Source organism: Dermacentor albipictus, chromosome 6 (genome assembly GCF_038994185.2).
Source record: "Dermacentor albipictus isolate Rhodes 1998 colony chromosome 6, USDA_Dalb.pri_finalv2, whole genome shotgun sequence".
In the NCBI taxonomy this organism is placed as follows: domain Eukaryota; kingdom Metazoa; phylum Arthropoda; class Arachnida; order Ixodida; family Ixodidae; genus Dermacentor; species Dermacentor albipictus.
This window is the reverse complement of record NC_091826.1, coordinates 51734287-51760525: the sequence shown is the minus strand read 5'-3', so window position 1 is coordinate 51760525 and position 26239 is coordinate 51734287. Positions and strand designations below refer to the sequence as shown.

Genomic DNA, 26239 nt, shown 5'->3' with positions numbered 1-26239 from the left:
CTTGAGTGTTCGAAACAGGTTGCGGAGAGAACGTTAGTAAAAACACACACAAGAAAAGAAGAAGAAACGGGAAGTTTGGACAAGCACCTTTTCACAGTGCATTAATTGGACAATGACCCTCAAGTTGCAAATATACCTTTAAAATACGTTTAAGTGCTACACGGAGTCTTGAAAATCATTTATGATAAATCATGCTGTTCAGATACATGTGAAGTGACGCGATTATGCTCTTTACTGCGCACGGAACTGGTACTGAGGCGTGTGCTTGGACTTACGACCCATATACTGCGTGAAGGAGCTTTACACTAATGTATAAGGACTTCAAACTGTTTATATTATGCTGGTTGCGATATGGTCACACGTCAGTCAAGTCTCCGGTGTGATTTTATTTTTCTTGGTTTTATGCAATTCCTATTTATTTATTTATTTACTTATTTATTTATCTTAACATAATTGTTCATGTTTCTTTGTTTCTATTTTCTGCTGCTTCTTGCTTTATTTTTCTGCGTTACTCCTTTGTGAAATGAAGTATCCGAGGTACTCTTCACCTCAGTCTCTCCACAGCAGTCCATGTATACAGAACAAAATAGTTTTCTGATTGGCCAGCGTTCGGTCTCGTCCCAGTGATAACAGTGATCGGCGTGATAAAGAGACGTTCGTGCTAAATTTCGAATGAGTCACTCGCCTTATGAAGATAATATAAGTAACTCGCTGTCTTCTTTATATATAGAAATACGCCTTGTTCGCGCCGCAATTTGCTCAACCATTTCATAACCACGAACCGATTTTCGCGTGTCTAACCTCACGGCAAGGAGCTGATGGCACAGCTTCTTTGCTTCAAATGACCGTTACAGCGGGCAGTATACAAGCAGACTGACAATGTTCCTCATCATCATCATAATCAACCTGGCTACACCCACTGCCGGGCAAAGGCCTCTCCCATAGTTGTCCAACTACCCCGGCCGTGTGCTAATTGTGGCCATGTTGTCCCTGCAAAGTTCTTAATCTCATCCGCCCCCCTAACTTCCTGCCGCCCCCTGCCATGCTTGTTCATAATGCTCATAACAATGTTCATAACGTGCAGTAATTCGAAAGAATGAGAAGCTTTTCCCGTGTTGCCACGTCTAATCGTCAGTTACTATGCAGCACCTGTGCCCTCCGTACTCTTCTTTTACTTGTCTTTGTCTGACGCTGTGATTCGTTCCTGCTTTGAAAAAGATTACTTTTATCCTTGACTCACAAGCATTTCTTTTTAATTTTCTTTTCCCCCAGGCAATATCTCGAGCTTCCTAAGCCGACCCCTGTAACCCAGATTCTTAACTATAGCAAACGGAACGACGAATCAAAGTTTCGGCATTGGACGGTGTGCGTAACGCCGCGTTAGTCGGCCCTGCAGCCGTACCTCGCTTCTCGGCCGCGTATGTCGTATGCGTACAAGCACGCTGAATTAAGTCGCTTCTCCACGAAGGCGGCCGTCACCTTGACCTTCCCGCTACCGTCTCAGTCGGCGTGTCGGCGTCTCGGCTCTGCGCGCGGGGCTTCTTTCGGGGATCCGCGTCGCCGCCTCGGGACACGTCGGTTCCTGGTTTCTACGCCCGCCCCGGCGCTGAAGTGAAGCCGCGGCCCCCGCAGTCATGACCGTGGAAATGTCATGGCTGTGAGCGCATTGTTGTGATTCCGCAACACCCTCCGCGCACCCACCCCCTCCCCCTAGCCCCACGCTCTCCTCATACCCCTCTCTAGGATCCTTTATTGCTTGGCATAACGAGATTCGTCACGAACGAGGTAAAAAAAAAAAGTAAACGGGGTACGACTCTTACGCAACTTTGACCCAGAGCTCTGCACGCATTCTTCGTGGTTGTTTCATTTTTTTGTTTTGCTTTCGTTGTGTGCCTGCTTGTTCGGTATCCTTTTGCGACTCAACCCATCTCCTTATGCAGAGGGCGTGCTGTTTGCTCTGGTTTCGCGGCTGCAGCTGGCACGTGGCGTTACTTATAGCTCGGGCGTGTGAAAACTCTTGTTGGCCCTGGCGGGTCTGACAAGCTGTGTTGGTCTTCTGAACGCTGACATACCTTGTTAGACATATTGTTCTTTTGTTTTGCCTTGTTTTTTTTTATTTGTTTGCGCCGAAGCTCTGTAACTTCAACGACATCTACGCCAGGGGAAGCATGTTCACCTTCAGTCCAAGTTGAAACCGCACAGCCTAAACAGAGCGTATAAAGGACAAGATAGGCAGGGCTCATTAAAAAAAAAAAAAAAAACTTTTATATCGTTGTGACATATGACGTGAGCAGGAAGGCAAGGTGGGCTGAATGAGGAAAAACGCTTCTTTTTTCAGACTTAGTTCGTCAGCTAGCCAAGCCCCTCTAGGTGGTCAAAAGTAACCCGCGCTCCCCAGGTGTTGCGGCTCTCGCCGCTCATGTGATTGTTCCGGGACGTTAACCACCACTATTCTATAAATCGCAATTTTAGGCATATAGTTATGGTTAGTAAGCCTATCTCGTCTTGAACTTCTGCAAACGTGCTTTGTCGGGACGAAGGCTAAAGATAGGTCTATTTGTCCGCTTGGCTGATAATGTGGATTACAACCAATGTACGTCGGTCAGCACGCTCTTCGTTTTTTTAAGGTCTGTAAGTTGTACTGTTTCATGCTGTAATGACTTCGCAGTTGGTTCACGGCCTTTGGGCTACTCGGGGATACAGCCACGCTAATGCACTCTTCTTTCATTCCCGAAAGACACTGAGTGAAGATCTCTTCATGCCGAGAGAAAACGTGCATAGTTAAGTTGTGCCGCCTCCCGCAAAATACCGTCGCAATGTCTCATCTTCCCTGTTTACAACGTCTGCTATTCGCAAGTCGGTACTGCTAGTGACTTGTTGTGTAAACAGTACGGCTGCCAAACGCCATGGCAACTTCGCATTTTATTAAAAGACCTTGATCGGGTTTCCTCGCAACGTTTATTTCTTGTGACGTAACAAAACTGAGGGTACGGAAGTATTCTGTTGCGTAACAATACTCGAATACAAGGCTCCGAAAAAACACTACAGAGGCGCCCTAAGGTCAAGACGTCTTAATCACGTCATTTGCACTGAAGCTTTCTTGTAGTGGGTGAACAAAACAGATAAATTAGAACAAAATAGATTCCCAGCTACAGCGAGCCTTCCTACAGAAACCACATTTTCAGTGTAAACATGCACGTTGCTTTTAACCAATTTCAAGGAACATACTGTGTTTAATCGCATGGGGATTCCTTAGTGGTATAGCCTAACGTTAAAACAGTTAAAAGTGTCCGTGTCATTATATGCGGCTTCAAGCCGGAGAAAAGAGACACTCAGAAATCACGCCTGTTTTGACTCAACGATTAGGAATAGGGTACACCTATGATACCGATTATTACCACTTGATGGGGGTGAACCCCCTACTTGCGGGAAATGCGATGAGATTATGACTGCGATCCATGCATGATGATGATGATGATGATGATGATGATGATGATGATGATGAACCTATGTCAGGGCTCGCACCCACTAAGTGGGATAGGCCAACAGTTGGGCGGCAGGAGGTAGCTAATGGAAATTTTTATTTGAAGACGATAAGCACAAAGTAGCAGAAATGCAAGAAAAAGGGAGATGATGCAATAACTAGATTAGTATGCGAGCGAGCAGTCAGAGTATCTTAAACGTGAAGCTATTACTGGAATGCAGAGAAGCAAAAAAGAAACCGAAGAAGAATTTTTAACTAGTATGCGACCATCACACTTTGCTTCATCCTGCTCTATTGCTAAGCTGTGAACCGCTGTTGAGCAACGAATGAGTTTTAAAAAAGAAAATTAACCGATGTTAGCACATGGCAAACAGGGAGCGAAATATCTTTATTAAAAGATTAGGTGCGGAATCTCCTGTGGGAGGAATTTAAGTGCTGTGTGTAAACATTTGCTGCCAATTATCTGATGTTTCGTCGTCGTATGCTGCTGTGTTTGGTGTAACTGCGAGCAACGCCGCGAAAGATTAGTAAAACGGAGAACTGCGGTTGCAACACCGGAATGTTAACCGAGACCAGTGTGAGACGGCTACGAAGAGGCCAGTATATGTATATAGTTGAGGCTTCCGCATCATCATCATCATCATCATCATCATCATCATCATCATCATCATCAGTGTTCACTCATGTTATATATCATGGTGCGTTTGCATGATGCCGCTGCTTCGTGGAAGATGAGCACCGACCAGTGCGTGCTGTATGTAGTACGTGATGTACTTGAGCAGTGTCACGCTTGGTAGACATCGTACGTAGACCTGGTCGATGACGCTGCCACCAATCGATGCGAACCGTTATCAACCGCGATGAGCTGTACTGCGGCTGCGGTAGCGTGTGGCAGGGCGGCGCACGCCATTCATCTTGAAAGCGATCTGCGATGGGTTCACAGGCCGCCGAGTGCTGATAGCTTCGTGTGGTCTGTGTTCTCACCGCTTAGTTTGCGTCGAAGCGAGAGGCAGCCCGAAGGTCAATTAGCTCGCTGCTGCGGGCGAATTGACCCCAGCAGCGACGAATACTAAATTACATTAAATTGAAATTCGATTTGTATTCCTCAACGGATAGGCATAGAAATTTTGCTTACACATTAAAAAAAAAAAGAACGGAGTGAATAGCCAGTGTATTTTCGCTTACATCATGATGTGCTCTGCAGGAAATGGGACGGGAGGGTTATTCGCCCAGGTGAGATTCGTAGCGCAGTCTGTACCAGTGGAGGTTCTTGCTCCGATACTATAGCTTTAGCAAAACACGGGCCTCCACTATCGACCTCGTGTTCAAGGACCATGGCGAGACAATAGTGCTAGTCGCAACCTATCCCTGTCGCAGCGTTTTCATTTGCTCATTACAATATGCAAGTTATCATTTATGTTCACAGCGCATTTAACAACACTCTTAAGCAAAATTACACTCTTTGGGTCGTATCTTGCCGCATAACAGTAATCGCCATCTGTCTTGCTTGCGTTTCCTTTCTTGTAAATGCTGCGCTCGCTACTTTCCCGTCCAGAATGCTCTGTCAGGCTGATAACGCGCATGCCGTTCATGACTTGGAAGTACCGGGCTCGTAGCGTGAAAGGAAGGAAATGCGGACAAGGCAGATGAAGATTATTGTTGTGTGGAGAGATACGACCCAAAGGGTGTAATTTCGCTGAAGAGTGTACTATCATTTCCACGCTTTAATTTCTTGTGTACTTGTCGCACTTATACAGCGACTGGCTTTAGGACCAACTACACCCATGTAATACATTGCAATGGAAATAGCACGTTATTATTACAATTGACACGTTTTGAAACACTGTCTTGGTGCTCTTTGGCCATAACTGGCACTTACGTCATTAAAATGCATACGTCATCTTGTTTAAACTGAACGAGTGTCTCTTAAAAACCATATTTTCGTTTTTAATGAGATCGCGTTTTAATAAAAAAAAACTAAACCCAGACTTTTTTTTAAATTATGCGCTGGAACTTCAGCGCTGGTACGTCAACGGGACGTCTTCGAATACAAAGCATCTTTATTGTGCGTCATTGTGGTGCAGTAAAAACTTACGGAAGCTTTTTCAAGTTGTCTTCCGCTCCTTAAGAATACAATTCAGTATGTCTTAGCCGATAACAAATATAATTTACAGGCACGAGATGATTTCAAAACCCGTGACGTCACAACGAACCAGTGCAGAAACATCAAGGCAGCGCCACCACCTATCCTTCGATTTTACTTTTCCTGCTTATCAAGTCTCCTCCCACGGTAAGGGCTTTTATTTCTCCTGTGTCTTCTTTTTTTATTATTCCTTGAAAAAATATGGTAATGATTGGGAGTCGCACAATTCATCTGGCAGTGACGTATTTAATGCAGCGATACTTTCGAACGTATGCAACTGATACCGACACAGCTGTCCCTAGTATGAGCGTAACCATCGCATCACAAAACGGACCTTTGGCGGATTCGTCGCTCTATATATAATTCCGGCGATTCAGGCCCGGCTTTGTCATGGCGATGTAATTCTGTCGTTGTTCGCATGGGTCACTTTCGGGTGCAGCGTGGACGCCTCAAATTCGACGGCAGCAATGGGCAGGCAGAACCCCCCCCCCCCAAGAAAAAAGAAAAGAAACATGCACCGCGGGGCAGGTAGGGTCCACCCCAAATAGCCATGGCTTTTCTTTCGTAAATCGAATTTAAACGAAAACTGCTGCGACATCTTTAAAGGAGCAGCCCCTGAATGATGCATCTGATGGAGCAGAGATTTTACCGTGACACCGATGGCCCGAACGGCAACTTAGGATGTGTTTGCCCACTTGCAGGGGCGCAAGGTGACAGCAGTTGCCGAGTATATTGTTCGGTGTCGTTTAAGTGCAATATTCAGCACTGCTTACGTAACATGGGTTGTACGACTGGGAATACTGGGTCAATGGGTGTACATTCTAGCGAAGCAGCTTAGCAGAGTCATTAACATGGACCTGATGAATGCGTCTTTTTTTACCCTGAATAACGACACATTACTTTCAGCTTTTTTCTTTTTTGGCCTTTTTCCGTTGAACCAGCAGCACCATCTTTGCAGAAAAAATATTACGTTAGGTTAGGTTAGAAGCCCGGAGGTATCGCGCTCTCCGTGGTGATGGCTACGTCCTTTCAGAGCATATAAAATTGTTAAATTGTGTGGTTCAACATGCTCAAACTGCGAAATGTACTATGAGAGCAGAGCTTCAGATTTTTTTTTTTTTACTATGTGAGGAGGCCTTTAAGAGTGCACCGAAAGTACTCGGTACACGAACGCTCTTTCATGCTGTCACAATGCCGCAGTGGTGGCCGCGGGAATCGACTCCTCGACCTCCTGCTCAGCCGTCCGACGCCACATAACCATTGATCCACCATGTCGGCTAAGAGCGTAAGTGCCATAGGAGTTTCACTTCCGGACACTGTGCGCTAACGTGTACGTGCCAGTAGAGAAAGAAGAAGACGAAGAAATTTTGTTAAAGAATAGTCCGGCAGTTCTTGCTGTGGTGGCCTCAGGTGACGGCTCGAATTCCTTGGACTCGAGTGGCATCTTCGGCTTGCCGGACGGCCCAGAGCTGGTCTGCCAACTCTGAACTTCTGATAGCCGCCTCACAGCGGCGGCGACGCCTACAGAGAAGGTCCCCGGCGGCTCCCGCATCCGGGGGCGGCGTCGGGAAAAATCATTCTTGGGGAAGCCGGGTCAGCTTAGTGTGTACACTGAGAAGAGCTTCACGTCAAGGAGCTGTAAGCCTTCCCGCGTGTAAGCCGTATTGTTTACCGCAGGGCGGCCCCGTGCAGTGTCCAGGGAACGAGCGTTCGGTGTCATCCCCTGCTTCTATAATGGGGCGCGGATGTAGTCTGGCGTAACGCGGTCGCGCGTGGCGCTGCAGTTACTCAGTGCACGCTGGCGGAAAGTGGACGTTCAGCGCAGCGTTTACGGCGACGCGAGCGTGAGACCGGTGGCGTGTGGTGCGCTCTGACTCGGCGGGTGCGGGAACAGGAACGTGTCTCACCTGACGCCGCATCCGCTAGACCTGAGTGCATACCACGCGCTATATAGCTTCACTGGCCAGCAGCAGCGTGCTGGCCCACAGTTGGGGTAGAGTATATAGGTTCGAGTGCGCTGAAGAGAGTGCGTTTGGGTTTGTGCCTTCGATAAAACGAGAGAGCGCGCTCGCTCGCCGCACATTCGTGCGCATGCGCCGAAGCAACAGCTGTATAGAAGATCTTATACGTATAGGATTCACGGGCGCCGCCATCTTGGGCTGTTACGCAAACAACGTCTGCGTTTTATCCGACGCGCAGTGCCGTAACATGGTCATGAAACCCTGAACGCATTTACACAACTGTTTTCATGCTTGCGAATCGACTGTAGTAACGCACACTTCGTCGTTGAAGACGGAAAAGAGCAGCGTTAACAGCCCAACATGGCGGCACCTAAACGCTTCAGGTAAATGGTCTATGCGCCGTCCTGGCCATGTTTCAACGCACTGAACTATATACGGGGGGCCAAATTTTTTCGGCGATCCTAGAGCGTCGTCGGCGTGGCGTTCGTATCCGAGTTCGCCCGGCCGCTTCCTGGAACGCCGGTAACACCGCGGAGTGCATCTGCGCCTTTACGGTGCATGGTCGGGCCAAGCGAACTGCTGCTGTCGGAGCGAGCTCGTGGTCTGATCAGCAAGGCGCAGGGGCACGCAGCCCGCGCGCGTATCGGTGGCCCACATTCCTCGAGAAGACGCGACGCTTGACAGCGCCCGGGCATTCCGCAGCGCCTGATCGGCTTTTGATCTTACCGCGATCCCGTGTAGCCGTATGCGCTTTTAGCGGCGCGGCGGTCTTTGTACGTGTGTTCCGCGGGGTCGTGGCGTTCCGGTAATCTGCTGCTCCCCGTGTTTTGTCGACGCAAAAAACAAGTGCGCTAACAGTGGCAATACGAGAGAAAAAAAAAGTACTAGATCCATGTCCGGCCGCGTGTTTGTGCTTTGCAGAGTTGTCACACGACGAATAGCCAAATGGCTTGTAGTTTACTATAAAAATTACTATATGCAAGGAGAACTCTGCTGCTTTTGTCGTTGAGAGCTGGAAGTTTGACGCTTCAGCCACCATGGGAATGATGATGCGTATGCAGTGCGCGGATTCCCACGAACTCGGGGCTTCCGGCTTCACACGGCTTTGTCCGGTCGTACATATCGCGTTATATTGAGTTCTATACAGGGTGTCCCAGCTAACTTTAGCCAAAGCTTATATGTGTGCGAGTGCCACGTAGCTGGACTGAACCAAGGTAATGCTGTTTGACGTCGCTCGGAGAAAATTGTACTTTCCATTCCGTCTAATTAATCCATAATAATGAATAATTAATTAGTCAACTTATCAAATATTATAATTAGATAAGTAGTGTCAATGAGAAAATTGTAGAGCGGCACCAAAAGCTCCCGATACAGCTTTCTGTTCCTCAATACTTGCTAAATAAAAGTTTTTTTTTCGCGTGCATTTGCAGGCTTACTTTACGCTCGGAAAAACTTTTATGAAGCCCGTATTGAGGAACAGAAAGCTGTATCGGGAGTTTTTTCATGTTGCTCTACAGTTTTGTCATTGACACTTCTCATCTAATTAATATACTTGAGAAATTAATTAATTAATTAAGCTAATTATTCAGTTAGGTGGAATGAAAAATATAATTTCAGTATCTCCAAGCGACGGCAAACAACATTACCTCGGTTCTGTCCAGATACGTGGAATTCCCATATTTTTAAGCTCTCGCTAAAGCTATAGCGGGGACACCTGCTATACATGCGACAACTAACCTTACTTATGCATGGTCATCGAAATTTGCTGCTTTCATGCTTCTAGGAAAATATAGTTGCATGCTACGAAACTAAGTTTAGAAGGATGAGAATATGGACAGCCTGAAGGTCGTCCGAAGCTCATAAGGACGAATAATGATTGATTTTTAATTAGGGTGGATATGTTATCGAATGCAGAAAAAATTGGAAATGTATAAGAAGGGGTGAAGATTAAACAAAAAAGCCAGTCAAAATCACAAAGGACAAAGGAGAGGTTTACACCACAACGACTAGACTAGAAACTGAGGTTTATTAGAATCGGTGTCGGTCACGATAGAAGCGTTTCTCGTCTTTTCATTCTATGTGATTAGCGATGATGCAGTTGCGCATGCTCTGCTGGCCTTGCTGGGACTACACCGATTCTAATAAACCTCAGTTGATAGTCAAGTCGTTGTGGTGTGAACATCTCCTTTGTCCTTTGTGTTTTTGACTGTTTTTTTTTGTTCAAGTATGTACCAACTGGCCCAGATTTCAACCCCTCGGGTGAAGATTAGGCAGATATACGTAATATGCCCATCGGTCCTGTAAGTATAGGTGATGGCGAGCAGAAGATAGACCGAAACAGACGTTTACCAAAACCAACGCATCGGGGTGCACTCTAAAGATAGAATATATGCTGAATAAATATAAAGTCGTGTGACGCGGAATGGTTGTTGAAAAGTACCTTCCTGCCTCCTATGTTATATCGACGTTAAGCGATTACCCTGCGCAGTCGTCGTAAGCTGCGTTCACTGGCTAAATGACATGTGTGTCGCAGACGAATATCAAACCGTCGCAGAACTTTACGCAATCTCAGATGTCAATCAGGTATCAACGAACATGCTTTTTGACCCAGTCAGTACTTGCCGCGAGACACTGTTGCCGTTAAAGACAAAAGGACGCACGCGAAAACAGACACGAAAAGACAGAAGAAAGCATACAGACACGAAGGCACAAATCACGACGACACATAAAAAAAATTGAGGCTTTACGTGCCAAAACCACTTTCTGATTATAAGGCACGCCGAAGTAGAGGACTCCGGAAATTTCGACCACCTGGGGTTCTTTAACGTGCACCTAAATCTAAGTACACATTTTTTTCGCATTTCGCCCCCATCGAAATGCGGCCGCCGTGGCCGGGATTCAATCCCGCGACCTCGTGCTCAGCAGCCCAACACCATAGCCACTGAGCAACCATGGCGGGTCGACGACACAGAATAGAAACGCAGTATACACTAACACTAGCCAACCCCGTGTACGAATAAAATTCGTTCAAAAACCTGCCAAGGACAGAAAGTACATTACTTGGGGAAATTGGAGCCGGTACACATGTGAATCGCAGGAAATGAACGTGTCCGCGACTTCGTTACTCTACAGTTAAGATAAAAAGCGGCACTGCCCTAGCACGACAGCGATGGCGATATTGATCGCGCCCTAACTGTTCTAGACACCCAGAGCACGCGCCCTAATTACCGCCCTGCTCCCTTTACCGCTCTACTCCGCCTGAAGAGATCGCAGGAAGTGATTCTGCGCTGCCTCCGAAACTCTGGGTCGTGGCCCAAACCGAGCAACCTGGAACGATGAGGACAGGAACGTAAAGTTTCTGCAGATCAAGAGGAAACGCTTTCTTCAGATAAGGGACGAGAGTGCGTTTCTATAGCAATGGACCTATACCTACAATGGCCTATACCTACACTTCTATATATGCGCTGTCACAAAAAAGAAGTCCCAAGAAGGTGCTTTCTTGTGCAATACTACTGTCACCCTCTGGCCCGGATGAACCTCCTCGCCTCCCCCCCCCCTTCCCTCCGCCACTTCGAGATCGAAGTCCCCTGTTGACTCTTATCCGCTCTTATCAAGGAGCAAACTTGCACGGTTTATGTATAGGCTCCCTGATTCTGCGAATTCGTAATATCGGATTGAGATTATTATACGCCGAGAAATTCTGTGGTTTTGGTATGCCTTACTACAATGATTTCTCGTTAAGCGAGATTCATTTATCGCTTATTCAATCCGATCCGCATTTCTTACATAATTTATTGTGCTGGAATTATACTGTATTGTTCTTGTTCAGACGATGTATAATGATGGAAATACTTAATGCACGTATGTCTCTATTGTTCTCTATTCGCTGTTGAGAGTTGTGCGGGTGACAGGGCCCTACGTCAGGCAGGTAGGGCTTCATCCTTGCCATCGAAGAGCTGCGCTGTGTCTGAAACAATGCTAAATAAATAAAATAAAATATAAGGGAGGGAGACCAAACTGGAACTGGAGGACCGTGTTTCCATCTTTGAAATGAAAGCTCTATTCGTACCGGCACCAGGAATGGCGCCAATCATTGCTGACAACTCCAGAGTCACGAATTGCCCTCTCCTGGATCCGAGGAGCATTGATTTGAAGGCGTAGCGTCGCATCGTCTTTCAAGGAGCATATATACTGCAGCGATAACAGGTCGTAGCTGGCTGGTGGCATCCCCTGACTTCCGATAAGTTTTTGGAGAAAGATTGGATGAGCGAGTCAATACTGGCCGATTCAACTATATAGCTTTGCACTTTGTTTGTTGTCGGAACAGGTTATAGCGTCGGGTCTTTTTCTGAAGTGCTTCCTCTGTCCCAGCCACCGGTTGTTTGTGCGGGAGCCAGCGCGAAGCAAGCGGCAAATAATTTTCGAACCCTTTGTCCACGGGAGGAGGGTTCCTGTCTCCTGCGCGTTTCACGATTCCGTTGGAGTTGCGTGAGAGTCAGATGTTTCCGTGAATGGAAAAAAAAGCGCAGAACATCTAATATGTTTGGCGACCTTTTCCTGCTGAAAGAATGGATAAATAGAGTAAAATAAAAATATTTGATGAGTCTGTAGACTTCTTTCTCTATGTCTATTTCTTTATGAAGGCACTGTTCAATAAATATAAGTGTTAGTGTGACCGTATCTTAGCTGTTAATTTGTCCTTGCAGGTAAACCTTGTTAACTTTGGAGAGAAAGGCTTCATGGCACAACTCTAAGCTGCCAGGACACTCCTCCCTAGTAAATCACTGATGACAGCAGTCAATTGCTTTAAAGGGACGGACAACTAATTTTTATGTTACCATTTTTTGTGCAATCATGACCTGCAATCATGCAGTGGTGAAACAGAAAACGAACTCACCATGGTTTTTAGTGACTACGGTGTTGGGCTGCTAAGCATGGGGGGAGTTCGTGAGATTGAATCCCGGCCACGGCGGCCGCATTTCGATTGGAGCGAAACGCGAAAACACCCGTGTACTTAGATTTACGTGCACGTTAAAAAACCCTAAATGGTCAAAGTTTCTGGAGTCCCCCACTACGGCGTGCTTCATAAACAGAACGCGGTTTTGGCACGTAAAACCCCATTTAATTTTAAAGCAGAAAACGCTGCGGAACATTTTTATGAAAATTTTCCGATCTGCAGTGAAGATGTACAGTCGTTCACTGGAACCATGCTTAAAACAGTGACAGGTGCGCGCGATAACGATCATACGCCGGCGTTGGTGGGAGGCACAAAGGTGGGACGCCATAGTCGTGAGAAAGTATTATTTTGTTTATCAAGCCGATGTCCCTGCGAATCGTATCTTCCAAAATGTTCAATTATTTGTGCAGCGATAGCTACGCGCGTTCGCGGTTTCCCGTCCAACAGCTATCGGTGGTCATTACCAAATCAATGGTATTTTTTTTCAGCCAACCAAGTTGAGTTCTAGATTGCGAAACGATGTCATTTACACGCGTGGTGCGCAGTTCAGCGCGTTGCCGTATAGCCACGCCTGCGCCTTTCCAGTATCAAAGCATCTCGTCTCTTGAAGACCAGAGCCAGCTGGAGCGAAAAAAAAAAAGAATTTTCACCGCATACACGTGCTCGGAGTTTCACGCGCATACAACAGCACTCGCCGCCATGCAGTGCGGGACGCGATCCCCGGTCATTGGCGTGAACTTCTTTGCTTCGCAATACGCATTGAATAAGACACTAACTGCTAATCATATACGAACAGCAGTTTTGGGTAATGATTACGTGGTGCTGAATAGCAGCCAACTTGCGTACACTGCTCTCATGTAGGGTGGGTGCATTAATGGACCGCGTGCCACGTTGGTGCGCCGTGTACGTACAGCGGGTAGAAGCACGCGCATTACTGTCGCAAGTGCGCGTCGAACAAATGGCGTGATGCGCTGTCGTGTGTGGCATGCAACTGCTCCAGAGTAAAAGAAGATGAGCTTAAAGGACAGACGACCACTCAGAACATGAATCGAGATAACCCCGCTGATGGAATGATTCCCTGCCGTAGTGGCTAAAACGGGCCGTGTTTTGTTTCTCATTTCATTAAACGTGGATTTATGTTTTCAATTGATCACTAAAATTCGCGATAGGTGACCTATGGCGCTCCACGCGGCAACAACATGCAAGCTGCATCAGAGGTCCACCACGTGACCATCTACTAGTGTACGCGGTTCCTGGTCTTTTTATTAGTGTGGAAATTAGGTATGGTTCCTACTATTATAAGTTATTCCTGACTTACAATGTGCAGGTAAGTCTTAGTTTGCAGTGAGCAGAAAAGTGGCACTGCCTTCGGCTTCGTTTTCGGCGAAGGCAGCGCTTGGCGAAGTCAGGCTTGGCTCGTCTATCGACAGAACGACGACGATGGAGGCCAACTATAGCCATGACGTACAGGCGCGTACTTGGCGAAAAGTGCGGTACAAGTATAAGAAACGCCTGTACAATAACGCGAAGATATTGCGCCAGCTTTTTCTTTTCAAAAGTGGCTGAAAAGGTCCAAACACAGGTGGTTAACGGCAGTTACACTAACTCCTATGAAAGCAGAACGATGGGCAGCTTTCGAAATTTGTGAGGCGGGCTATCGGCCTCGCTCTCACTTCTCAGCGTTGCTGGAGGAGGGACTCTTATTTCCTTTTTGTTTCAGAGGCTGCTAGGATCGAAAAAAATATGCTTACATATATCCACGCGCTTTTGAGAGTAACCGCTGCAGATGTACACACTACCGAGGGTGACCTTTGCGTCGCACCATAAAGACCTAGGTCCTTAAAAATAGTTTGTCAGTTCTTTTAAGGCAAACTGATGGAAATTGGCGTATTTTTGCGAAGGTGTGCCCACGCGTGGGCGATAGACACAGGGAACTTTCCTAACAGCGATGGCGCGATGGATCTCCCGCATTAACATGCGCGCATCAAGCCGCTGTGATCCTTACAACTGCAGGGTTTGTTTTCGGTACTACCTTTTAGCAGCTACATTACACCCATCGCTTGTATAGACTATGCATATTTGCCTCGTGCAAGCGGGCCGGATAGCGGTCGTGCGCATTTTCTCACAGTGGTTTTATAAACGGGGCCGTATGCGCGCAGACCTGGTTTGTTTACATAAAATCTTGTAATACCTTGTTTACATAAGGTCATCTACGAAGGTCATATTACAGGTTTACATAGGGGTTACATATCATCCGCGCCCGAGAGGGTTAACGCTATCACTTTTACGGATGGGTTCAGTGACCACCGGTTGTTACAATTCACAGTTCATACACCTTCACGCTCACGTCACCTGAAAACTAAACAAGTATTTGATTACAAAAGAGCAAACGTCAGCGCTATAAACAATGGTATGGAAAGCTTCACGTCCTCATTCTTAGCAACTTTTTCTGAGCGGACAGTGAACGAGAATTGGTGCCTGTACAAAGAAAAGTTAATGGAATTAGCACATGCGCATATACCAAAGGTTTCATTTCGCGTTAACTCATCGAAACCATGGTTCACTAAAGCTCTTCTTACTCTAAAGAATAAAAAGAAGCGTCTTTACAGGATGGCCAAACGTGTTGACACACCTGCGTCTTGGAGCAAACACAAGTCTTGTGATGCAGCCTACTGTAATGCCCTGCGTCAAGCCAAGCAAAAGTATTTCTCTTGCGATCTGCAATCACTACTTCAAAACAACCCCAAAAAATTTTGGAAAACGATCTCTCCCGTTAAAGATTCCGACATTTCACAGCTACTTGATAGCTATGGCTTGCCGATTGCACGAGAGCTTTCAGCACCTATCTTTAACAATTACTTCACGTCCGTATTTACAGAGGAAGACCATTCAAATATACCAACACCCATCGAACTCGATTGTACATACATGGCCCCCATCAACATAACAACCACTGGTGTTGCTGAGCTGATCAACAACCTCAAGATGTCAACTTCTTCCGGCATGGACGGTATAAACTCAAAAATCTTAAAATATACTGTAGTTTCCTCTAGCACAGTCCTTTCCTGCTTGTTTCAACAGTCCCTCTCAACAGGGGAAGTTCCGTATGACTGGAAGGTCGCTAAAGTTATACCTTTCTTTAAATCTGGCGATAAAAGCGCTGTTAACAATTACCGCCCAATACCACTAACAAGCGTTCCCGGTAAGTTACTAGAACACATAATCTTTTCAAATGTAGCAAATCACTTGGAAACTAACAAGTTCTTCTTTAAACATCAGCATGGATTTAGAAAAGGACTATCATGTGAAACGCAACTATTCGAATTGACTACAGATATTTTCCTAAACATGGATAAGGGCATACAAACAGATTCCATCTTCATAGACTTCGCTAAGGCTTTCGATCGTGTTGCTCATTGCCGTCTCATAGCTGAACTCTCATGCTTAAATATCGATTCCCTAACAGTATCTTGGATAAGAAATTTCTTGTCATTCCGTAAGCAATTCACCGTCGTCGATAACTTTACTTCCAGTATCAGCGATGTAACATCTGGTGTCCCACAAGGAAGCGTACTCGGACCATTACTTTTTCTGATCTATATTAAAGACCTGCCATCCGAAATAACGTCATCCATTCGCTTGTTCGCAGACGATTGTGTGATCTATCGTGAAATCTGCTCAACTTCCGATCACGTCGCTCTCCAACGAGATCTTGACCGTATTACTAACTGGTGCTCTTCTTGGCAAATGACTCTAAACACTGATAAATGCAAACTAATAACATTCACCCGCAAAAAGACATTTTCCGCTTTCGATTACTCACTTGATAACAACCCCGTCACACGCACCAACTCATACAAGTACCTCGGCATTCTCCTTACACCTAACCTGTCATGGTCTGCGCACATCGAAAAAATAACTGCTAAAGCTTCACGTACGCTCGGCTATCTTAAACGCAACCTTCGTGATGCTCCTGTCCTCACCAGACAAATCGCTTATCAGACTTTTGTAAGGTCACAACTGGAATTCGCAGCCCCTATCTGGTCACCTCGCCAAGCTTACCTAATCGCATCTCTCGAATCGATCCAAAACCGCGCCGCCCGCTTCATTGTCAGAGATTATCACCGCGACTCTAGCGTGACTAGCATTAAGTCATCTTTATCTCTCTCATCTTTTGAATCACGAAGAACCATAGCATTGCTTTGTTTATTTCACAAGATAATCCATAGCACGCACCCGTCCACTCTGCCGCTCACTCGTCCATCTCGGCGTTTACATAATCATCTCAGTTTCCAGCGTATCTTTGGCCGAACAAATGCTTTCAATTCTTCCGCGTTACCACGTGCCATTCAACATTGGAATAACCTACCAAATGACATAGTTGACATTCTTGACCCAGTATCCTTCAAAGCACGCTTATGCATATTATTTCCATAATTCGTCACAACTAAACCATACTGCGCACCTAAGCAAATACTTGTAGCGAAGTTGTATAGGTTTTTCTTTTTGTTTTGTTTGAATGTTTGTTTTGAATTGCTTTAACACTATTACAGACTTGTTCTTCCACCTTCACCTCCTACCATTTGTATAATTTCTTGGTACTTTTTTTGTTACTTCACACAGTCGTTTCTTTCATTTATCCCGTTATTTATATTGTTAGATATTTGTTCTTTCTTGTTTACTCGCTAACAGTGTATAATTTCTTTTTACTCCTTTTTTTGGTAATTCCCTGTATCCTCCCCTCACGCAATACTCCTTCGGGAGCCTGTGAGGTAAATAAATAAATAAATAAATAAATAAATAAATAAATAAAATTGGCGCCGATATACTCGTTCACTTGGTTGCTTAAATTCGTGAGGCAGCATCGAACTCTGCTCTTCAGTAAACCTGTGCACAGTGGAATGGTCTGGGGAATTAGACTTTTTTTTTTAGATGCGCTTCTTGCAAATCTACGCTAGTTTTCAAATCACAGATAAAGCTTGACACTGGATGAGACAATGCACATTGATTTTCGGACGGTCTATAAAGCTGTAAGAAGAGACGCGGACAGCCTTGCTATGTTTGAATAGCGAATTTATTGAACTGTTACAAATTTTTTTAAAAATGCAATGACAGTAAAGATCAGTGCGAACAACAACAACAACAACAGCAACAACAACAACACACACACAATGCAAACAGTATAACAGGTCGTGCAGACAGAGAAGTTGGAAACGATTGGACGCCTGTTCCAAGATGGCAGTGTCAATGTTGCACGCAATATTCAAGTTCGTAACGCTAACAAAAAAGCGTTTCGCAACGGATGTGTTCTATAGTAACAAGAAAACAAAAGGCATCTTTCTTTTATATACACGAGCAACATCAGCCCAGAAACAATGCACAGCACAGAAACAGCTACGCAAAACAGTCGATGAAATATCTAGCGCATGTTCTTAGTGTGCTTGGTGCAAGGACGCGATATTTTCAACACTATAGTTTGTTCTTTCTGAAGGTTAACTATACGAAGGAGTAAATATTGTTATGTGATGACTACAATTCTGAGTCGCTAGAGGTAGACCCTCCGACACGCGAATTTTTCGAGAGCCATCGTTCATTTCTTCTCTCCCTTTTTCGGTTTTAGAGAAAGCCATCGTTCAGCTGTGCCCCGTTGGGGTTGTTATGATGAGGGTGTCACCCACGCGAAAGAATGCTGCACAGAGAGTTACAGGAATAGTTCGCCTTCCTGCAAAGGCCGGATTTCAAGCTCCAAGTCTTAATGCTCATCGAAGAGACGATCAAGCGTTCGAAACGCGAAAAGAAATACGTCTCAGATATCTGAGCTGGTTAGGCCCAACTGGATGAATAAAAAGATCCCCCACTAAGCATGTGACGCGTCCTATGTGATCGCGGGTACTTTTTTAAGCTGCCAGTTGAACGGGTTGTAAAAAGCGGTTAAAATTATTGCAGATTCGTTACACAAAATACTGCGTTTGTAGAAACTATTCTTGCAGAAACGAGTTAAACGAGATGTCGACAACAATGTGTGTTTTCGGCCGTCATGGCGTGTGAACCTGCGTGCTCTCCTGTCGGCTTCCGGAACCAACTTGAGCAGCGGTTCGAGTTTTTCTCGTCCTCAGCTTGCTGCGAACTTCAGGACACTTTTGGTCTGAAAAGATAAGACGAGGCAAACGTAAATTTATTTTTAAACGATTGTTATGAGTATGCAGCGAAGTAATAATTTATAATAGCGCACCTTGTTCTGTCCAAGGCGACTTTTTTTTTGGTGACAAAGGCTCAATTTTGGTTACGAGTAAGAAAAATCGACAATATGAGCATAGCTTAGCATGTAAAAGCACTAATACCAGCGCAGCAAATTTTAGTAGTGGAGAATGCCTTACGGACATGTGAAACTTAACGAAGTGAGAAGTGTTTTGACATTGTACGTACAATTTGTACAATTACACAAATTGTACAATTTTAACACCACATTACTGTACGTTAGAGCATTTCTCACACTGTATTTTTTGTATATATATGTACTTATGTATTCTAATAATTGTATACTATAAATGAGTGGACTCTCCCCCCTTACACAATGCTTCTAGGAGTATGCGAGGTATTTTTAAATAAATAAATAAATAAATTCGAGAGTGTTTGATTGTGGAAAATGAAGTGCCAGGCTCAACTGTATCGACGTCTTGGTAAGCGCGAAGCATTCATATGTTGCAGAGAACGCGTCGCTTGAATAATGTAGCCGTTGTGTAGCGTTCGGTCGGGTGGAAATTACGCGCCGTAGGGTTTACCTATATAATAAGTAAAACAAAACGTTTCCAATGGCAAGATGTAAGATTGAAAGCAAACTAAAGCCCAGTGATACCCTGTGGCAACCGTGGTACTTAATTTTCGACCACACTACTATGACCGGGATGGGCCCACAACAAACGGCTAGGTTGGCAGCACTACCCCCGGGACAGTGCCCTCGAAATGGGGGTGACAGGGGCTGCACAATCACAGGGCTCGGCGCATCAAAACAGCGAGATACCTCGCCCACCCGCTTGTAAGAGAAGAAAAAGAAAGTGCCCGCCGTGGTTGCTCAGTGGCTATGGTGTTGGGCTGCTGAGCACGAGGTCATGGGTTCGAATCCCGGCCGCGGCGGCCGCATTTCGACGGGGGCGAAATGTGAAAACACCCGTGGTACTTAGATTTAGGTGCCCGTTAAATTACCCAGGTGGTCGCAATTTCCGGAGTCCTCCACTACAGCGTGCCTCATAATCGGAAGGTGGTTTTGGCACGTAAAACCCCACAATTTTTTGTTTAAGAAAAAGAAAGTAGCTGCACTAGTAGAAGAATGCTTCGCATCAAAAAAAGACTAAATTTTGAGTGCTCCATTTCGAGAACTTCGAGCCAGAACTATTCACAAAGTGTAATTTTTTTTCGCATATCGGCGTCAGAATCGTTATTTAGGGCGTGTGCTAAGTTCTACTCAGCAGTTTCTACTACCGGCAAACGGTGGTAATTTTACAAAGCAGCTGTTTTCGGCAGACTTGATGGATCGCCATCAAACCTGCACAGGAAAGGACCCCATCCCTAATGTAAGGCAAGGAAAATCAAGGTTAAGACGGACGCCGACCACAAACATTAAAAGAAAGAAAACCAAGACGTTTCGGCTCTCGTACGGGGTCCTTGTTCACAATGACTATGAGCAATCCAGACCAGACGAGTTTTCGTGAACTCTTGGCTTCAGAAGGCAAGGAAGTTCTTAACGCCGGCTATCCAATTCGTTACGGCGTCCGCCAAGGCATGCAGCGCTCAAGCTGTTACTATTCGAGGACTATTAGTGCGGACGTCGCACGTTTGAGGGAGGAATTTTCAGCCGCGCTATCCGCATGCGTTGTGCACCGCGTGAGTAATTGACGGCCTTGAATATGATGATTCAAGCCACAACTGCATCGTCCACGTCCATAACTAATCAGTGTCATTATTTTACTAGCGATATATTTACGTCATTTACAGCGAAAGCTTTTATAGGCCCTTATACAGCCATGTCACACCTACCATAATACATTCACTGTCCACGCCATACAGAATAATCTCTTTAAATTACAATTTGTCATGGCGCTCTTTGGCCATACCTGGCCCTTGCGCCATTAAAAACCACATATCATCATCATCATCATGATTCACGCACCGCGTAAATATAAATGACAACCGTGCGTCTCTGGCAGGGCGCGCGTGTTTGTTGCAGGGTACACGGGCCTTACTGCATTAGGCCACCGTCGAAATCTGGCCGCTGGAAGTGGGATGGAAAAAAAAAACACATTGATTGTTTCTTTTGCTAAAACAGAGTTGGATGCAGTTCTTCAAGAACGATAGATTAGAACGTTTAGATCCCGCCATATAAAACTACAGCGCTTCTTAAAGTGTAAAATTGGAAAAAAATACTTCGGAACGCAATTCCACGGACGTACACAACGTCTGCACGTGACTACAATCGACCGTGTCTTAAAAAACGCACGGTTTGTTTTCAGCCGGTACTCGAATAGCGTACACAGCCTTCTAACAACTCTACAAGTAATCAACTGTTGCGGTAGCGTTCTGACTGCCCTAAAACGTCGTAGGGCATAGGTGCGAACTCGTTAGCTTGCGTCTTATCATGCCGCGTTGGACGTCCGGTTCACATAAGCTACAGTCACAACGTCGTAAAAGTTTACGGTTTATGTGTTTGTCATCAGTTTCAGCCATTAGCATTTCGCTTACTGACGCCACTCCAGAAGATGACTTCGACGACGAAGTGCGCGCCACAACCCTTCATTGGCGGTGACACAGGCTTGCCGATCCGAAGCTTCATCCCTCCACTTCCCTTAAGAAACGTGTCCGTCGTAAAGGAATGAAGACCTATACCATCCTTCGCCACTCGATTGGTGCACCGATGCACGCAACGCATCCTCTTGTATTGAAATTTCTCGATGGCGCAGGTACAAGTTGTCAATGCATCAGGAACGAGCCAACGCGCACGGAACTATGCGGATACATTATGCGGATAATCCTTGAAACATTTCTCTCACTGGCCGTTCCGCGGCGCGACCGTCTGTGTGCAGTTATGTGCAGTGATGCAGCTAGCACTCCCGATACTGTACCGCCGCCCAATCCCGCCTTCTGTGCGTGCAACCTGCCTAGCGTTTGCTGGGCAATATGCTATTGCACCCAAATAAGACGTGAACTGTTTGCGGTGCATGCTGCTCGTATTACGGCGTTTGTGGCTGGACGCCAGTGTAAAAAAAAAAAGAAAAGGTTTTCGTTGTCTATAAACGTCCGCTTGTGTACAGCGACGAACGTTGTCGGAAATCGGGGGATTTCATTTTTCTGCCGGCACGCTATAAAAGAAAAAAAAAAACATAGTAAAAGTCGATAAGCTGAACGATGTGCTAATGCAGGGAGAGTAAACTGACATATACGCCTTTTATTTCGTTCGCGGTCCAATGTTGTATCTGCGTCGGCTTACTTGGTGATAACTGTACTAACTATGCCTACCCGCACGAAGTGGTGGGCAACGCTGGCGATGAAGGCGGACAACAATTCTAACAAAGTATTTTGGGCCCACCCTTCAACCTCGTTATATCGAAGATTTACGACCTCCTTACTCCTGCATACTTGTCTATCTGTAAAGGCTTTTGGAAATTTGAGGCGCTGAGCCTTCCTTCCGAAAGGGCTGCAGAAAGTAGTGTCTTTTATTCTTCACAATCACTCTCTCTTTCTCTGGGGAATCGGCGCCTAATTACAAGTTTTGGAGAGCTAATAAAATTTATATTTTTTTCTTCTTTTTTATTAAGGACACTCTATCACTTCTCTTAGGCTTTGCACAAAGAGAGAGAGAGAAAAAAAAGAACATCCACGGGGATCTTTCATGTAGAGGAACAAGCACCAGCTGAGAACAGCCTTAGCCGTCCTCGTATGCCGATCTTGCGGAAGGCTAGATACACCACGTGTCATAAACACTTTCTAGAACATACAAAATGTTACTCCTGGGAGTTCTCTCCTGAGAAAATAGGCAACCGCGCGGGTGTCGCACAGAGGCGACGGCGTATACCGAGCATTTCCGTCTACTATCCCACGGACGGAAACCTTCCCGCGATGGAATTTGCGAGTTGCATGCGAAGAAAGTGCAACTTGCAACGCGGAAGCACACACAACCATCCCGGACTCCCCAATGCAGGTACACGCGAAGCCTTCTAAAGACTCGGTAGTCCTTTTCTTTCTCGTCGGCTCGCTGATTGCAGCGTTTAAAAGACTGCTCCGCGTAAGTATTTCACGAGCGCAATTTACGCGCAAAGTCTTTCGTATATATGAAGAAGAACGAAGGTGCAACAGGCAGTTGTTTGGACACAAGACGCCGCTTCCCCTGCGGCACGGCTCAGTTCCCGGTTCAGCGCCAGCGAGGCGTTTACCGGCGCTTCCTATGAGCAATTGAAGCAGCAGTTTTTTTACAAGACCCCCTGCACATGAATCCCTCATCAGGCCGTTTGAAAACAAAATGCCAGAAAAGTAAGCTAAACCTGCCTCCTCGTTCCCTTGATCTTGTCATGTTCGTATTAATTCTTTATCTCTTTTTTCTACGCGAAGTGCGACTGGAGCTTCGCTGAAGCTCGCGGAAATGGTTCCTTGCGCGCAATTAGAGGCGTCTGTTTCATCTCCATTATGCTCCGCTGTATGAGGCCCTATATGGGAGCGGTGTAAGGCCGTCGGGAAGGGTATGTTGTACACACAAGGGTATGGGTACACACACGCACACGCACGCACGCACACGCACACACAAAGGAATACTCCGTACTAACACTCTTTGCACCCTTGTGTGGGGTCACTACATCTGGGCCAAGAAGAGAGAAAAAAAATATTTTGCAGTTTTATTTACCACCCTATTAACCAGGACTACGTGCACAGGTTCCTCTGCGCATATGCGCGTCACCTTGTTTTTAGCGTTCCAGTGACCGGCTGAACGTGTCCTAGTCGTGTTCCGCCATAACATGGTAGCACATTTCAAGAGAGATAACTTGGCAAGGCTTCAAACAATATACCCACTCAATGTTTGTTATGTCATGCCGCACAGCGCGTTCTCAAAGATGCACCTTTAAAATGACGAAACCGCCACTCTCGACCATGTACTCTTGCTGAATGCCGTGGGAAATCTAATACGGATGGACACGGCGCCTCATCAGGCTCTGGCCGGCCGTAAAGGTGTCCAGGAACTTGCGGAAAAAAGGTTATTTGAAGGAAGTGAGAAGCTTAATTGGTCCTTGATCTGTGGAGCGCCGCAGCTAATGTTGAGCGTCATCCTTGGCCTGCCAGTGATGAAGAGTGGTGATTTTAGCTCTAGTGCAACTTTTTTTTTTTTAGAGTGAGAAAGTGTGCGATGCAGAGTATAGAATAGGTGTAGGTTGCCTCTTGATTGATATTATAAGGTTTATGTGTACGCTACGCCTCATACTTTGTCTGCCACATATATCTGATGATGTTCGTGTTACGCAGGATCTGATATGTTTATGTGACATGCGTAGATGCTACGCGCGAATTGCCTTCTTTTTATTATTGTTATGCCTGGTTAAAAGTCTAGGAAATTGACACGTCACGGGGAAGCGCTCGTAAATATGAGCGATTCGAAAAGTCTTTCCTCCTCTGAATTCTACGTCATTCGAAAACTGTTTCCTCCTCCAAATTCTACGTCACACTCGTGAGTCGCCTTTTCTCTAAGCAAATAGTGGCGTGACAATTTTTGATTTACGTATTTTTCCCTCGCAGTAAATGGAGGTTCAGAGACTGGCAACCCTTGAAAACGCACGGGCAAGCCTCAGAGTGTCTTAATATTTAGTGACACCATTCGGTATATAAACCATGAAATGTATGTATAATCATATGCCCACCTGCTATGGTCTCGATATGAGACTGGCAGTATTGTAAATAAAAATAAAAATAAATAAAAATAAAAATACTTTTTTTTACTCCAACAGCTTTGTACGAATGAGTTTTGCTTTCGTTTACCAGAATGTGTATGTGTAGTGACGTCATGACACAGGTGGTCACGTGGCAGCAGGTCATCACGACGTCGCGGCACCAACTCAAACTCGCTAGGTGGTTTGTCATGATGCCGCACGGAACCGCGCAGTGAACAGCTCCATATAGCGGGCTACCGAGCGAGCTGAAGGGAGTGCCAAGATATCTTGTTCCCACGTGACCTCCTTCTTTGTCATGACGTCACCATGCATGCACATACTGGGAAGCGAAAACCAAAACTTGTTCATTGAAAAGTTATTATAATAAAATTTTATTCACGACGCTATGAAGTTCGCCAATATTTCTCCCGGGGTTTCGAGGTCTAAGACATCCAGTTAGCACAGAAAATAAAGAAGCCGACAATGTATAAACAGCAATCTAATAAATAACAACGAGGCTCTAATATATGAAAAAAAAAACAATGTTCGGTAAAGATTTGCCAGCACTTACGGAGTGGCCTGCCTGCCCGTGGCGCATAGAAATTTGCGAACGATATATAAGTAAGTACAACGGCTATGACACAATTTTAGCTATGACGTTTGAAGATATGTTTACAGCAAACAGCTTACTGCTGTTTACTTGGCCACGGGGACGGGGTGGCAAGTTTGCTCAAGAGTTCAGGTGATGACCTTTACAGACAGACAAACAAGACAAGGTTGACACGTGGTCAGCCAACAACAAAGTGGTTCCTTTTATAGACCACATGTTTCCTCAGCCTTTGCACTTAAAGGATCATCCCCGCCTGTTTTTGCGAAAGCTTTGCGAAGCGGTGGCCATAGCCTTGGCATTACGTCTGTTAGAAATACAGAAAAAAGGCAAGGTACTCTTGTCGCATTGTTTCGATGAGGTCAAAATGCGAGAACACCTGTGTACTTATATTTAGGTGCACGTTAAAGAACCCCAAGCGGTCCAAATTTCAGGAGTATCTCAATACAGCGTGCCTCATAAATATTTAGATCGTTGTTTTGTCAAGTTAAAGCCTATAATTTCTTTTTGTCGCATTGTAAGTTGTAACGTAGTTTGTATCGAATGAAACCCGCACTCAGTGACATTATGTGGGCGCTGCAGTCGAATGTTTAGTCATTTGAGAGAAACGACATTGTCAATTGAACTAAGCTGGGCAACTTCTTCAAACGTAAACGTATTTCCAAACCTAACGCTCACTGTCCTGTGAGGACGATAGGGAATCGATTATCATTGAAAAAATCATTACAAAATATATTATGTGCATTTTACTTCATCAGAGGCTGGGGATTTGTCTTCGATGAGAAGACGAATGAAGGCGCCTTGTAGGAACGTTAAAAAAGAAAGACTTCTGCGGCACTCCTTGTTCTATCGCTGTTAATCACTTCAAGCCTCCTTCTTCCTTTGAAACACTCTTTTGTTTTTGATTACCTAATCAGAGACCGATTAGCGTTTCCGCACTTTCATTGTGCACCGCCTTGTAATTCATGTTACCTGGTGGGGTGGCGTAGTGGCATTGGAGTTGTGCTGCAAGTAGCTTTGGACTTACTCTGATCCGCTAGGGCCGTAATTCATCAAAATTGCGGGAAAAAGTGCGGCCTTTATACGAGCACCTACGGTATACCTCTATATAAACCCTAATACGCACCCGATGAAAGCTCCAGCTAACAGGCTTACATATAGCGCGATATTTGACCAACAACTAT

General features: G+C 45.5%; 2 protein-coding genes across 7 annotated transcripts in view; one reads left to right on the top strand and one right to left on the bottom strand.

Moving 5' to 3' along the window:
* Positions 1-26239, top strand: part of LOC135911386 (uncharacterized) — a 497365-nt gene that overhangs the window by 106214 nt on the left and 364912 nt on the right. For 4 of the 5 annotated variants that reach the window (XR_011515167.1, XM_070540568.1, XM_070540569.1 and 1 more), the window contains exons 4-5: positions 5659-5774; positions 6828-6912. Coding sequence is in view for 3 of the 5 variants with exons in the window: in XM_070540568.1 (XP_070396669.1) it covers positions 5659-5774; positions 6828-6912 (201 nt within the window). In the remaining 2 variants the exon portion in view is untranslated. Of the gene's footprint in view, positions 1-5658; positions 5775-6827; positions 7141-26239 lie in introns of those variants that run through there. The other variant, XR_010567300.1, reaches the window with a different exon arrangement.
* The window catches only part of Pxn (Peroxidasin), a 59878-nt gene continuing 51240 nt past the window's right edge, over positions 17602-26239 (bottom strand). For both annotated transcript variants that reach the window (XM_065443625.1, XM_065443626.1), the window contains one exon: positions 17602-18690. In XM_065443625.1, coding sequence (XP_065299697.1) covers positions 18581-18690 — 110 coding nt within the window. In that variant the 3' untranslated portion in view covers positions 17602-18580. The remainder of the gene's footprint in view (positions 18691-26239) is intronic.